This window comes from Nothobranchius furzeri, chromosome 7 (genome assembly GCF_043380555.1).
Source record: "Nothobranchius furzeri strain GRZ-AD chromosome 7, NfurGRZ-RIMD1, whole genome shotgun sequence".
Taxonomy (NCBI): Eukaryota; Metazoa; Chordata; class Actinopteri; order Cyprinodontiformes; family Nothobranchiidae; genus Nothobranchius; species Nothobranchius furzeri.
In genome coordinates this window covers 37695983-37710421 of record NC_091747.1, presented here as the reverse complement: position 1 = coordinate 37710421, position 14439 = coordinate 37695983, and the positions used below count along the sequence as shown (strand labels likewise).

The window sequence follows — 14439 nt, the reverse complement described above, 5'->3', positions numbered from 1 at the left end:
ACACACACACACACACACACACATGCATGCGTGCACCCTCAAGCCTGATTCTTTTATAGTCCCTGCAGAGTACAACCATTCCTTTTTGTAAAGTCGCAGCTGAAAGGTGCCGCCGTAAGCCTGCCCTGTGTTTTTCCAGCTTCTTAAGTGATTTTGTGTGGAAGGGAGCCATTTGCAACATACTGAGGCTGCAGTTTGGCATCTTAGCAGAGCGCTGGAAAAAGCCACTTTACAGTTAGCGAGTGGAGAGGAGACCCTGTGTGGCATTTAAGAAAGTGGATGACTTTGTAGCAGGGTCTCTGTTAGTGATGTGGCTGATAGGGATTACTCAAGGAATTGGTGGCAAAGTGTAGTGCAGGCAGGATGACCTGATGGTGGTGTTTTAGTTCGTCTTAGGTTAGCCAAATGCCTTCTGTGATTCAGTGCATCCTACTCCTTTACCCCTTTCAGCAGGATTCCTCTCTACCCTGTAGCTGCTCAGTCAGGGAGGTCAGGGGACCATGTGGTTACCTTTGAGATTCGATTACTCAAAGGGGACTGTGATGAGAGTGAAGAGTTGTTTGGCTGGGTGGTCACCTTCTTCATATGGCACCCCCAGTAAACTGTCATCTGACCCCAGGGGAGGGCGCTGACACATCGACCTTTCAACAAGGCGCCGCAGTGCACCCGATTTGGAAGCAAGGGATAGAAAATAAAACATCTTGAGCCAATTCGTTCATGTCAGTGTTACACAACCTGTCACAAGTCTGCAGTGTGTGGCTGAGGAAAACGGATGGGGGCAGTCCCTGGATTAATTTTGTTTCTCATTTTAAAATTATATGTTAAGCTTTCAGCCCAACTCAGGCTGTTCACTTATCTCTAATGTCTCTTTTAAAGGTTTTCCAAGGCAACACCAATCCAACTGAGATTACCAAGACAAAACTGCCCAAACCCACTATGACCCGCTTCATCCGGGTCCGTCCAGTCACCTGGGAAACAGGCATCGCACTGCGCTTCGAAGTCTACGGCTGCAAGATATCAGGTTGGTTCTCAAAATCCTGAACGTAAACTCTGTTAGTGATCACAGCTGCAACTGAGAGAAAAACACAAAATACTCTTTGTAAAATGCATTATTGTGCATTATCCTTTGTTCATCTCAGTTCAGCTCTTTGGCTTTAGTTTTAGTTGTTTCCACATGATCTCCAATTCAAACACCAGAACCACCTTCTGCATAATAATAGTAAACCAATAAGGTTTACCTGATGATATCCTATGTTTAAATGTATCCCATTCAACATGAATGAAGTTAACAGCTGGCAGGTACGAGAGTGGGAGCTGCGGGTGAGGGTGGGGGTGTATCTTTCCATCCCTCTGGTTGATCTGATCCCAACACCGTTGTGCCTTTTGCAACAATCTTCTCATCTTCTCCCATTTGTGGATGTTTTTAAGTGTTGTGTACTTTTGTGTGGTTTCATTACATCTGTCTTCATCTCAGTGGTTAACAAACACATGTTCTAGATTGGACTTTTTGCCCTTACTATCAACTTAAAACTAAGATTAGTATTTAATTCAGATGTTAGGACTATTTATAGTAAACCATATGTTCTGACTGGGTTTAGGGTGCGTAATCAGAAAGCCACAAAGAGCGCTAACACATCACAGGGTCTTAGTCACCGCACGGTCTCTGTAATGACGTCAGCATCCCTGAACTCTGCCAGCTCCACAACCAGCTCTGTCAGAGAGAGAGAGAAAGAAGCTGTTGAGAGTAAACTCTGTGACTTGCTTCTCTACTCTGACCCTAACACCAGAACTTTGCATCTCTCCTCTACCTGTAAAGTGCTGACAAACTGTAGCTTAGCAACACAGAAGGTGAATAAAACTAGAGATGGAGATCTTTCTCAGCATTTTGAGGAGGCATCACATAAGAGAGAGAGAGAGAGAGAGAGAACTGGGCTAAACGTAATTAAATGTTTCTCCATAAATTATTCCAGTCGCGTGTCCTGCTGCCACAAACAGCTACTCATTATTAAACAGATCCACCACCCCGCTGTTGGTAAATATGCCACATAGAGTAAAAATATCTATGATGAAGTGCTGATGCTCCACCCAAACCCAGAATGTGGGCCGCGCCGCCCTGCACCATCTCCGCTCCGATCGTCCACAAACATAAACACAAGTGGGCGTGTGATCGCACGCATCCCTCCAGCTTCTCTGATCACAGCTGAAGTCGATTAAAAGCTCCAGATGATCTAGGGAGTTCACTCGAGTGTCTGAAGTCACATCAAGCTCTTTTATCTCCCTCACACACACATGCTTCTATTCACACACGTACCTTTTCTCTTATATCCTCCATCTTCAAAGGAGCTCAGAGTGCAGTGCCTTAGCTCTGCTCTGCCAAAGGCTAGTACCACTGATCAAACAGATTTTGGCCAAAGACAAAATAAAGTGGTAACACCCCCCCCCCCCCCCCCCCCAATCTGAATTCGAGTGGTGTTTTGTTATTGGACTTCTGTGCCAGTCATGCATTGTCCATAATGAACACCATGTTCAGACATAAAGGTGTCCATATGTGCTCTTGGCACCAGGATACCTTAGGCCGCAGCTCGATGATCGACTTTGTTGTTGTTTCACCTGACCTGCAGCTGCATGTCTTGGATACTTGGGTGAAGAGAGGGGCGGAGCTGTCAACTGACCACTACCTGGTGGTGAATTGGCTCAGATGGTGGGGGAGGATGCCGGTCAGACCAGGAAGGCCCAAACGTATCGTGAGGGTCTGCTGGGAACGTCTGGCAGAATCTCCTGTCAGAAGGAGCTTCAATTCCCACCTCCGACAGAACTTCCAAAATGTTCCGGGGGAGGCGGGGGACATTAAGTCTGAATGGACCCTGTTCCATGCCTCCTTTGTTTTAGGCGGCCAACCGGAGCTGTGGTCGCAGGATCATCTGTGCCTGTCGTGGTGGCAACCCCCGAACCTGCTGGTGGACACCGGCAGTTAGGGATGCTATCAAGTTGAAGAAAGAGTCCTATCAGGTCTCTTTAGCCTGTGGGACTCCAGAGGCAGCTGACGGATACCGGCCATCCAAGTGGGAAGCGGCTCAGGTGGTTGCCAAGGCAAGAACCCGGGCATGGGAGGAGTTCGGTGAGACCACGGAGTAAGACTTTTGTACGGCTTCGAGGAGATTCTGGTCCACCATTCGGCGCCTCAGGGGGGAAAGCAGTGTGCTACCAACACTATCTATAGTGGGGACGGTGTGCTGCTGACCTCTACTCAGGACGTTGTGGATCGGTGGGCAGAATACTTCGAAGACCTCCTCAATCCCACCGACACGTCTTCCAGTGAGGAAGCAGAGTGTGGGGACTTTGGGTTGGCCTCTCAAATCTCTGGTGCTGAGGTCACTGAGGTGGTTAAAAAGCTCCTCTGTGGCAAGGCTCCAGGGGTGGATGAGATCTGCCCGGAGTTCCTTAAGGCTCTGGATGTTGTGGGGCTGTGTTGGCTGACGCGGCTCTGCATTATCGCGTGGACATCGGGGGCAGTCCCACTGGACTGGCAGACTGGGTGTTGGTCCCCTTATTGAAAAAGGGGGACCGCAGGGTGTGTTCCAACTACAGGGGGATCACACTCCTGAGCCTTCCTGGTAAGGTCTGTTCAGGGGTTCTGGAGAGGAGGGTCTGTCGGATTGTTGAACCTCAGATTCAGGAGGAGCACTGTGGTTTTCATCCTGGCCTTGGAACACTGGACCAGCTCTATACCCTTAGGGGGATCATGGAGGGTGCGTGTGAATTTGCCCAACCAGTCTACATATGTTTTGTGGATTTGGAGAAGGTGTTTGACAGCATCCCTCGGGGGGCCCTGTGGGGGGTACTCCAGGAGTATGGGGTACCAGGCCCTCTGATATGGGCTGTTAGGTCCCTGTATGACCGGTGTCAGAGCTTGGTCCGCATTGCTGGCAGTAAGTCGGGCTCGTTCCCAGTGAGAGTTGGACTCCGCCAAGGCTGCCCTTTGTCACCGATTCTGTTCATAACTTTTATGGACAGTATTTCTAGGTGCAGCCAAGGTGTGGAGGGCATCTGTTTTGGTGGCCTGAGGATAAGGTCTCTGCTTTTTGCAGATGATGTGGTCCTGTTGGCTTTATCAGAACATGGTCTTCAGCTTTCGCCGGAGCGGTTTGCAGCCAAGTGTGAAGCAGCTGGGATGAGAATCAGCTCCTCTAAATCTTAGACCATGGTCTTGATTCGGAAAAGGGTAGAATGCCTTCTCCGGGTCAGGGATGAGGTCCTGCCCCAAGTGGTGGAGTTTAAGTATCTCAGGGTCTTCACAAGTAAGCGAAAGATGGAGAGTGAGATCAACAGGCAGATTGGTGCTGCATCTGCAGTGATGCGGGCGTTGTACCGTTCTGTCGTGGTGAAGAGAGAGCTGAGTCAGGAGGCGAAGCTCTCGATTTACCGGTCGATCTACGTTCCTACCCTCACCTATGGTCATGAGCTTTGGGTAGTGACCGAAAGAACGAGATCGCAGATACAAGAGGCTGAAATGAGTTTTCTCCGAAGAGCGGCTGGGCTCTCCCTTAGAGTTAGGGTGAGAAGCTCGGTTATTCGGGAGGGGCTCGGAGTAGACCCGCTGCTACTCTAAATCGAGAGGAGCCAGTTGAGGTGGCTCGGGCATCTGGTCAGGATGGACGCCTCCCTGGTGAGGTTTTCCGGGCACGTCCAACCGAGAGGAGACCTAAAGGTAGACCCAGGACACAGTGGAGGGACTATGTCTCTCACCTGGCCAGGGAATGCGCTGGAATTCCCCCGGAGGAGCTGGCCCAAGTGGCTGGGGAGAGGGAAGTCTGGGCCTCTCACCTTAGGCTACTGCCCCCGCGACCCGACTCCAGATAAGCGGATGAAAATGGATGGTTAGATGGAACCCCCCACCCCCACCCCACCCCAAATAAAGGCAGCTTCTGCATTGCTAGCATTAGCACTTCTCTGGGCTGTATGATCAGGAATTTCTCACGGGTTTTTATGGAGCTGCTTTAAATAACAGGAGAAAGGCTGTCTGAATGACGCCTTGTTCTGCAAATCTGTTCACTTTTCCCAGATGCAGCCTTGTTACAGAGCACGGCAGCAATACAGAGTTCACTTTGTCTCTAATGGACACATGACATGTAACAATGCCTGGATTTATCCCTCTGTGGGGGACAGATAATAAGAGCAGGTCTCCCTCTGTGTGTGGGGATTTCAACTTGGTGAAAAGTTTAAGCAACACTCGCAAATTTAATCCCCACAGATGGATAGAAGTGAAATCACTCATATATATTTTTATTGAGAAATTGATTGATAAACTCTGATTGGGAGTTTTATGAATAAAGTCCCATTAGTCATCACACATTGGTGAAATTCATCTTCACATTCGACCCATCCCCCTGCAGAGCAGTGAGCTGCAGCAGTGGCTGTGCTCGGGAATTATATAGTGGTTTAACCCCCAAATCCAACCCCTTAAAGCTGAGTGTCAAGCATGGAGGCATTGGTCCCATTTTTAAAGTCTTTTGTATGTGTCATGATGTGAGGGTGGAGATGGCGGACCAAGTGTGGAGGGTTTCAGGAGGCAGAAGAGCAGGCACGGATGAAATAAAAATGGATTTAATAGCAACGGGAGCGACAGGACAAAACGAGACATGAACAAACAATGATCCGACGAAGACAGCAACAAGGAGGGAGGTATAAATACACAGGGAAATCAGGAACACATGGGCAGAGTAACGAGGGACAGGTGAGAACAATAAGGTTAATCAAGGCAGGACAGACACAGTCAGGGAGGCTGGGGTGGATCATGACAGTATGACCTGACTGGGATTGGAACCATAATCTCCCAGTCTGAGGGTGGACACTCTACCACTATGCCACTAAGAAGGTATATAGAGAATATTAAAAAAAACATTAAATTGTTAATGATACAAAAAAGATTTGGAAAAATGTTAGCCAATCCAAGAATGCTCTTTCTCTGTATTTTGATATGTCCTTAATGTGGATTATCCCCGCCACCTAGTGGTGCTGTGGGGATAATTCAGTGGGGTTTTTGGGAGGTTGGGGGGGGGGGGGGGGGGGGGAGTATATTGTGTGAATGGATATTTTCATAAACAAAAATATCCAGAGCAGGGTAGATCGACTGGTCCTTGATGTTCAAGTTATTCATGATTGTAAATTGGTTCAAAGAAAGAATGTTTCTGAATTCTAAGCATTGGTTATATCTCACTTTTAAGAAGACACTTAAAGGGATATTTGATTCAAATAACCACATGTTACCAGGCTAAAGCAAAAAGTGCAACGACTCTCTGCTTTTTAGAACAATCGGATGCAAAGATGCTCAAACTTTTGAAGAGTTAAAATACAAAGAACCAGAGAAGTGGCAGAAGGATGAAAAAATCAAAAACTGCACCAGAAGCAAAGAGATGCTCAAAGATGTTCTCCCACAGATGTTGACAGCTGTGATGCAGAAGGTAGATGAGTGCTGCAGCAGCAGATAAAAACACAAAGAGACTGAACCTCTTTGTGTGTAAGTATATGTGAGTCCATGGAGGGAGGGGTAGCAAGATGAAAAGGAAAAAGGGCTCCCAGAAAGCAGGAGGTGGAAGCACCAACTGTGCAGTGGGTTTTAATTGGCTGCCTGGAGACAAGCGCTTCAGGCAGAATATTTAGTATGCATGAGATCTACAGACAGAAAAGAGGGAGATATCACAGTCCAATAACGAAGAGTTTGGGCAAAAACCCCTCCTTACTTAGACTTTTGTCTAGTCCTGTTCTGCTCTAAAACTCAGACTCATCAATTTGAACTGTTGGTACACTGGTCCATATGCACATCAAGATTAAGTTCTATCTCTGCAGAAAATTATTTTGCATCAAAACGATAAAAGCAAACATTCCTGTATATTTTTGTGTCTTAGAGTATCCATGCTCAGGCATGCTGGGTATGGTGTCAGGCTTGATCTCCGACAACCAGATCACTGCATCCTCCCATTCAGACCGGAACTGGGTACCGGAGAACGCCCGGCTGTTGACCAGCCGAACAGGGTGGACCCTGCTGCCCCAGCCTCAACCCTTCACAAATGAATGGCTGCAGGTGGATTTTGGTGAAGAGAAGCTGGTTAAAGGTTTGATCATCCAGGGAGGGAAGCACCGTGAGAACAAAGTCTTCATGAAGAAGTTCAGATTCGGCTACAGCAACAATGGTTCTGACTGGAAGATGGTGTATGATACCAACACAAACAAGCCAAAGGTAAGTTGTTTTCTGTAGGTAAACACATACAGCAGAAACTTAGAGGAATTACCCAACGACATAATAATAAGGCCCTGTCCACACGTAGCCGGGGATCTGCCAAAACGTAGATATTTTTCTACGTTTTGGCCTGTCATCCACACGAAAACAGAGTTTTTTCACACGAAAACGGATCTTTTTAAAAACTCCGGCCAAAGTGAAGATCTGCGTTTTCTCCGTTTTGGGTGTCTGCGTGTGGACAGACAAAACCGGAGTTTTAAGGTCCGCAACGTCACTTTCCGCGACAAAAAAATGCTGACATCACGTGTGTGACCTGTGTTTACACTAGCCGACAGCATGGATGCCCTCAAAGCTGCGCTCGCTTTATCAATTGTCCAAGCGCTTTCTGCTTGTTTGTTTTTGCAAGCGGAATTACTGCTCCTTGTGGAAGACCACAGACGAAGGACGAGGTTAAGAACGGGGGAAGTACTGCCGCCTACAGGTCTGGCATGTCCTTAACAACGTATTTATCCGGGTACGTGTGGACAGAGTTTTATTTTAAACGAGGTGGTGTGGATGCAAGTTTTTGGAGGGGCGGATATTTTTTTTTAAACCCGGCTACGTGTGGACTAGGCCTTAGTTGTAATAAGAAATAACATGTCTGTAATGATTTGTGGACCAAATCTTCTACAAAACACACACACAGTTAGTATGTACAATTGTATCCCTCCCAATCCCCACTGGCTAATTCCAAATGAACACTATTTCAGATTAGAGTTAGGATACATTCAAGAGCCAAGAAAGAATGTGCATTTGCCTTCTGTCCAAGGATTAAGCTACTAAAAGGACCCTTGATCATTCCTTTGTGTGCACACGGGGAAAGAATTTGAATTGATGGCTTGGTTTTTCACACAAATTAAACTTCTAAAGATCTCTCAGACACGTCCGAACATCCATTCTCATTATGGGGCCTTTAGTCAGTTTTCACCAAAGCATCTTGCCCGACAGTTGTGAGTAATAGAGACTGCTCTATTACTGCGCTGCTTTGAACGAAACAGGAGTAAATTTCCAAACGCTCTCCCCCTTGATCTGTCTTCCTGCTTTGTGTCCTGCACAACGTAGCTCTTTTAAAGAACAAGGAGACATGTTTGAAGAGGAAACACAGGAAGTTTCCCTGTCTACATCAAAGACGCTGTCTGCACCTCTTACCACCATGCGTTAACGTACATATACAGAAAGACGGCATGCTGCTCTCTGTAGCCACACTTCTCCAGGAGGAGCTGCAGCACCCTGTCCCCAATTACAAGTGTCCCTGACAGGACATAAATCTGATCCAGATGAGCTGATGGCTGATTTATGAAGGGAGTGAGGAGGATCCATATTCCGCCTGTCGTAGTTAGCTCCCCTTCTCCCCTCACAGGAGAGTTTCCCACTACCCAAAGCTCACCGGGCTCTTTCCCATGATCAAACCCATTATTCCACCCCCAACAATCCTCCATCTTTCTCTTTCCTTATTTCTGTCCTACTTTGTCCTCATTTACTCTTCCTTTTTCCAGAGGATCCAAGTTGAAGGAGCCTAAGTTGTCTGTGACGGTGGTCAGAGTCATGCTGCTTTCACCCGCTCAGTGTCCTCCATCTTTACTGTGGTTTAGATTGTAGTGAGGCCAGAAAGTTCTGCTGAACTTTGCTCATCCACCATTTTCCCTTTTTTTTCACCTTTAAATGTTACATATGATGTTCAGAATGCAGAAATATGTGTTTTAGAGAGTGTCAGCAGGTCTTTCTAAAGAATATCTCATGTTGAGAGCCTCATGTCCTTTTACCCTGCCAGGTATTTGAAGGTAACAGCAATTACGACACTCCTGAGCTGAGGACAGTGGAGCCCCTGCTGACCCGTTTCGTCAGAATTTATCCAGAGAGAGCCACTCCTGCTGGGATGGGTTTGCGACTTGAGCTCCTGGGCTGCGAGATTGACGGTAAATAAGAACAATCTGTAGATCCCCAAACACATCGTTGTGTCCTTCGTTACCCTTTGGTAAAGCTGATTTGTCTCAGAACAGTGGTAGCAAACCTTTTCATCCAGATGTGCATATTTTGCTCACGTACCAAACCTGATTACCGTCTACCCGTGACACTGACCTCAGAAGGTACAACTAGGCAGGAATTCTACCAGCCACAGACTTTGTACGTGGTCCTGACTCACACAGGTGAGACATGTGTCATCCTGAGTAAAGGCATGACTAAAAGTGACGTTCACATCATGTCTTCACCCCAACCCTGGTTATTTAAAGATGAGCATGAAGGCTCTCTGTGTTCAGAACACAGCTTTCCAGCTCCTTACAAGGGACGGCTGTCTTGTCTCGCTGTTGCATCAAAGCTGCCGTCATAGCTCGCCACTTCTGGAGGGGATCAGATAAAAGTCCACCTGGCCTCCATCATTCTCATCACAGTCCAGCTTGTCATTTGTTTTTCAAAGGACTACATACACCCTGTTATGTGTGCTACATGCTATTTAGATAGCACTACAGATAAACACACACATGCATATAAACACTAGTCTCACAACCGTTACTTAAGACCTCCTAAACAGTTTCTTTGCAATAAAAGATAACAGCTTTTAAAGATTTTCAAAAAAATGCATTTTTTTATTATTTATTTGGGTGATGCCAATCATAATGCAGGTAGGCGATTTTTGATCAATTTTGCAAAAATATTTGCAAATTAACTTCATGCCATTGATTTCTAAAAAAAAAAGGCAGCACTGTTTTCTTTGACAGAAGGGGAGTAGCTCAAGACTTTTGCACAGAAACAGCTCAGCAATAGCAGAACCTGGAGCATGTTCGCCCTAAGTGGATTTAAATATTGAATTTCAGGAAGGCCCGTACTTCTGTGAGCCTTATGGATTCCCACTGGGAGCTTTAGACAGATATGTCAGATAATGCTCGTTTTCAGTGTTAATGCCCAAAACACTCATGCTCACCAAGACGGATGCACTCAGCGCAACCGCAGTCACCTTGCCAAACTTGTGGGTACAGAGTAGCATATACAGTCACACACATACACAGGTGCTTGTCTGTGTGGACCAGTGTGTGTGTGTGTGTGTGTGTGAATGTGTAGGAAGGCCTAGCAGGAGGGCTAAATCCTCATTTCTGTGAGACATTCCCTCGGCACAGCACTGACCCTATCCCTGACCTCTACCACCCTGAATCTGACAAGGGTTGATCGGCCTCATATTTCATCTAACAGAGGGTGGGAGTAGGAGGATCAGCTCTTACACACACACAGAAACACACACACATACACACACACACACTATACACATTTTCAGGCAGCTTGCCCCAATCTGTCTCTGCCTCTTCTGCTCCACCTCTCTCCTCGTCGTTTTTTCCTCCGTCTGCTCTGGGGAAGCCTGATCATTACTCAGTCAGTGTAAACACTCACAAAGGCACACACACACCGCAGAGCGGCTGTGTGGTAGCGGAGCGCAGAGTGGTTCGTGGGCCTTGCCCACATCCAAGAGAAGCCAGGCCGTAATGATAGGCCGCTGTGGCCCTGCATATAGCTGGTCCAAAGACTTTTTATTCAGCATCTTGTAGTTTGAACTGCTCAAGCCCCAAGCAGCATGTACCAGCTTCAAGGTTGTATTTATACACCCACACTTCCACAGCTTGATGCAAGGAGGGAGGCTCACAGCTCGAGCTGCTCTGAAGTGTGTAGTAGTGGGCTGCTTTGCTTCGGTCTTACATACTTCTTTATTTACTTGTTGTGGGTTAATTTTAGATTTTGTTTAGCTACAACGCAGAATTAAAACTCAAACGCTTCATGTGAGCAATTTGTGTCTCAAACCTCAATGTTTAATGATGTTTCTCCACTCTAATGTTTTTTAAATGTTTCTGTGTATTTGGAGCACCCTGCAGTAAATCTGAGGCTCTAACATCAGAAATGTGTTGCTATGCTACAGCTAATGATGCACCACATGTCAGATTTCCACAGAGATCTAACCTACATTGTCTTTCTGATTCGTGTTTCAGCTCCAACACTGCCTCCAACCACTCTGGTTACAAGCACCACACCCTCAGACGAGTGTGACGACGACCAGGCGAGCTGCCACAGCGGCACAGGTGATGACTACGATATGACAGGTGCTAACATCGCCTTCATGAGACTGCAACCAAACATCCCCTCTCGTTACTCTCCTGCCTCCTGCTCACGCTCGGTTCCCCTCCCTTCTGATAAATTCCAACACTTACTTTCACTGCAGCTAATCTGATAACTAGCTTTGCACACTCCTGAGCATCCATGTGCACTCCTGAGTGTTCGTGCACACTCCTGAGTATCATGTTCACTCCTGAGCATCCATGTGCACTCCTGAGTGTTTGTGCACACTCCTGAGTGTTCGTGCACACTCCTGAGTATCATGTTCACTCCTGAGCATCCATGTGCACTCCTGAGTGTTCGTGCACACTCCTGAGTATCATGTTCATTCCTGAGTGTTCATGTGCACTCCTAAGTATTCATGCACACTCGGGAGTACGCCTGCGTACTCGGGAGTGTATTGGCTTTAATCAGATCTCATTAGCTGCACCTGTAGTTTTTCCAACTTTATTTTCAGTGTTCCTGTCTCCACTTGGTAAAACTCACAAGAGACAAACAACTGTTGCACTAGCAGTAGTACATGACACACACACACACACACACACACACACACACACACACACACACACACACACACAAACAAACACATCTGCCACTCTCATGCATTACCTCTTTCAGCCCCTCCAACTTTCCCAACAACTCCCTGCATTGCTGCTTGCACTCCCCATTAACAAGCAGTCTCCAATGACGGCACTGTCTTGGTTATGTTTTAAAGCCTTAGATGGGTAGTTGCTTTCAGAAGTACCAAAGGACGACATGGATGAGAATAGATTTAAATTGGCATGTGTTAATAAGTCATCGTTACCTAGCATGGTTAGTGCATGAGCTCGGTTAGGTGGTTTGCACATTCATTTTGCTGCGTGCAGGCAAGGCTAGCTATAATAAAGTACCATGTTGTGACAGGTGGTGCCATGACGACAGAGACCACCCCCTCTGAAGCAGACACCATCCCAGGTGAGAACACCTTTGTTTACGTTTATCTTTGTAGAAAGGAAATGGGATGGATTTCAGTAAAATGTCTTTTTTTTTTTACTATGTTCATCCTGAATGGCTTCAATCTGAAGAAATCTCACCATTATTCCAAACACCAATTCTAAAGCTAACAATTCTACTCTCCAAAGGTCATGGGTGTTCATGCAAATACTGTTTTATACATTTTTACACCACCAGAAGCACAAAAATGCATCATACAAGTGCATAAGGTGTAATGTGAATATTAAAGGGAAGGATTTGTTTATAACATTCACAACAATCTCCCTGTATCTCCCTGGAGTTTTATTTGAGAAATTATCTTCAGATTTTGGATTAATGGGGTGAGCTAGCTAGCCTGGAGGCCATAATGGAGATTATGGACAGTTCAGTAAAATCCCCAATGCTGACATAAAAAAAAACATTGCCATAGAAATTAAATGAACATTGCATCTCATTGGTTGAAAGTCACAGAATTGATGATGTAAGACCAATGAATGAAAAATTATTTAATTTTGAATAAAACAGTTTCATTCATCATATATTAATTGATTTGGGGTGCGATAACAAATATATGCATTATTGTTTAATAAGGAACACATCTTTGAGCCAAATAAAGATCAATACTTTTCTTAGGGATAGTTGGTAACCCTGGTCCTTGAATGTTAACAGCGTAATTCTGTTAGAGCTCTTTTAGGAATGTGATTTATAATAATTAACTTACACTAAAACTCACTTCAAAATTACCCAACTACTTCTTTAAATCATTCAAACCAGGGTAATAACATATTGTGTGATGATGTATTTATGCAATGGTAAAGCAAATGCTAGCTAGCACGTCTCTCTCTCCCCTCTGTGTGTCTGTTATTAAAGCTGATGATGTGGCCCTGAGAGGCTCCTGCTGACAGGGTGAGGGAGGTTGTGTGATGCAAGGTTAGCTGATGATTAGCTCTGGTGCTCTGCTGCTGCCGTCTCAGCATAATCATTAATCACTGGGCTAACACCAGCTCACACAAAAATACGCAAAACTGTAACAGCACAATGCAGATGACTGAAGGAAATGAGGTGTTCTCTGGGGCTGCATCCACAGACAAACCCTCATGGCAGGGCTCCTATAGCAGGTTGATGAGGCAGCAGCCAGCTGAGAGACTGTGCCCCAGTCTGACCTTGGTTAATGGGCCATAAGCTCCACCCTCATCCCAGTCACTATCAGCTGGCTATCTGGTCTGGCTACAGCCGGCTGGGGCAGCAGCTAGGGTAATGGATGACATCTAATGCATATAATCGTATATCTCCGGGTAAAATAGTTTGGTTTTAGGAGTATGATACCACGCGTAAGCTCTGTGTGTGGCTGTCTGGGTTTGTGAGTTTACCATGACTCTTAATCTCTTAGAATGTATTTTCCATTGGTATTCAGCAGGAAAAATATTTTTTTCATTTAATGGAATGGCAAAGTGAGTCATGTGGCTGCTCATCTTATCCAGAGCTTGTGGATTGTCTCAGTCAGAGCTCAACGATGGAAAAAAAAAAAAAAGAAAAAAAAAAGTCAATTTAATTGGGAGTGGAATTTGTACGTGAATGTGGCTTGGAGTCTGTAATGTGGTTTCAAATGGGAATTCCATCCTTTGTGCTTAATGGGCAAATAGAATCACTGCCTGCAGAAGCTAGTTAAAACCTTCCCGTTAATAAAGGGAATATTGGCTCTTATATTTTGCCATTAGGAAAGCAGCCTTGTTTTTTTTATCTTTAAAGACTTTTCATGTTCCAGAATTAAACGACGGCCAACATCCTAAACATCTCCTGCCCAAATGTTCCTTGGAAGTCATCCTCTATCCAATTTAAAAACAATAAATCTCAAGCTCTCACACGTTTGCTGGCCTCAGTGGAAGCTTCTCAGACACGACGTTGTGTCCACAGGGGACCCATTGTTGGAAAGGGGCCATGAACAGTTATCATAGCTGTCTTAAAGTCTCAAGTCCCTGCTCTCATTAAAATCCTCATCTCTCAGCGGGATGCTACGGGTGGCTCTTTCTAACCTGGAGAGCGTGTCCAGACCCCTTCTTCCTATACGGTGTCATGGTTTTGAGGATGCTCCCAGC

The 14439-nt window shown here is 45.9% G+C and overlaps 1 protein-coding gene across 2 annotated transcripts in view; it reads left to right on the top strand.

Annotated features, from left to right (window-relative positions):
* Positions 1-14439, top strand: part of nrp1a (neuropilin 1a) — a 63742-nt gene that overhangs the window by 47583 nt on the left and 1720 nt on the right. Inside the window, exons 8-12 of one of the 2 annotated variants that reach the window (XM_070553053.1) lie at positions 877-1021; positions 6906-7237; positions 9048-9192; positions 11248-11337; positions 12275-12325. In XM_070553053.1, the coding sequence (XP_070409154.1) occupies positions 877-1021; positions 6906-7237; positions 9048-9192; positions 11248-11337; positions 12275-12325 (763 nt within the window). Of the gene's footprint in view, positions 1-876; positions 1022-6905; positions 7238-9047; positions 9193-11247; positions 11359-12274; positions 12326-14439 lie in introns of both variants that reach the window. The other variant, XM_054751352.2, reaches the window with a different exon arrangement.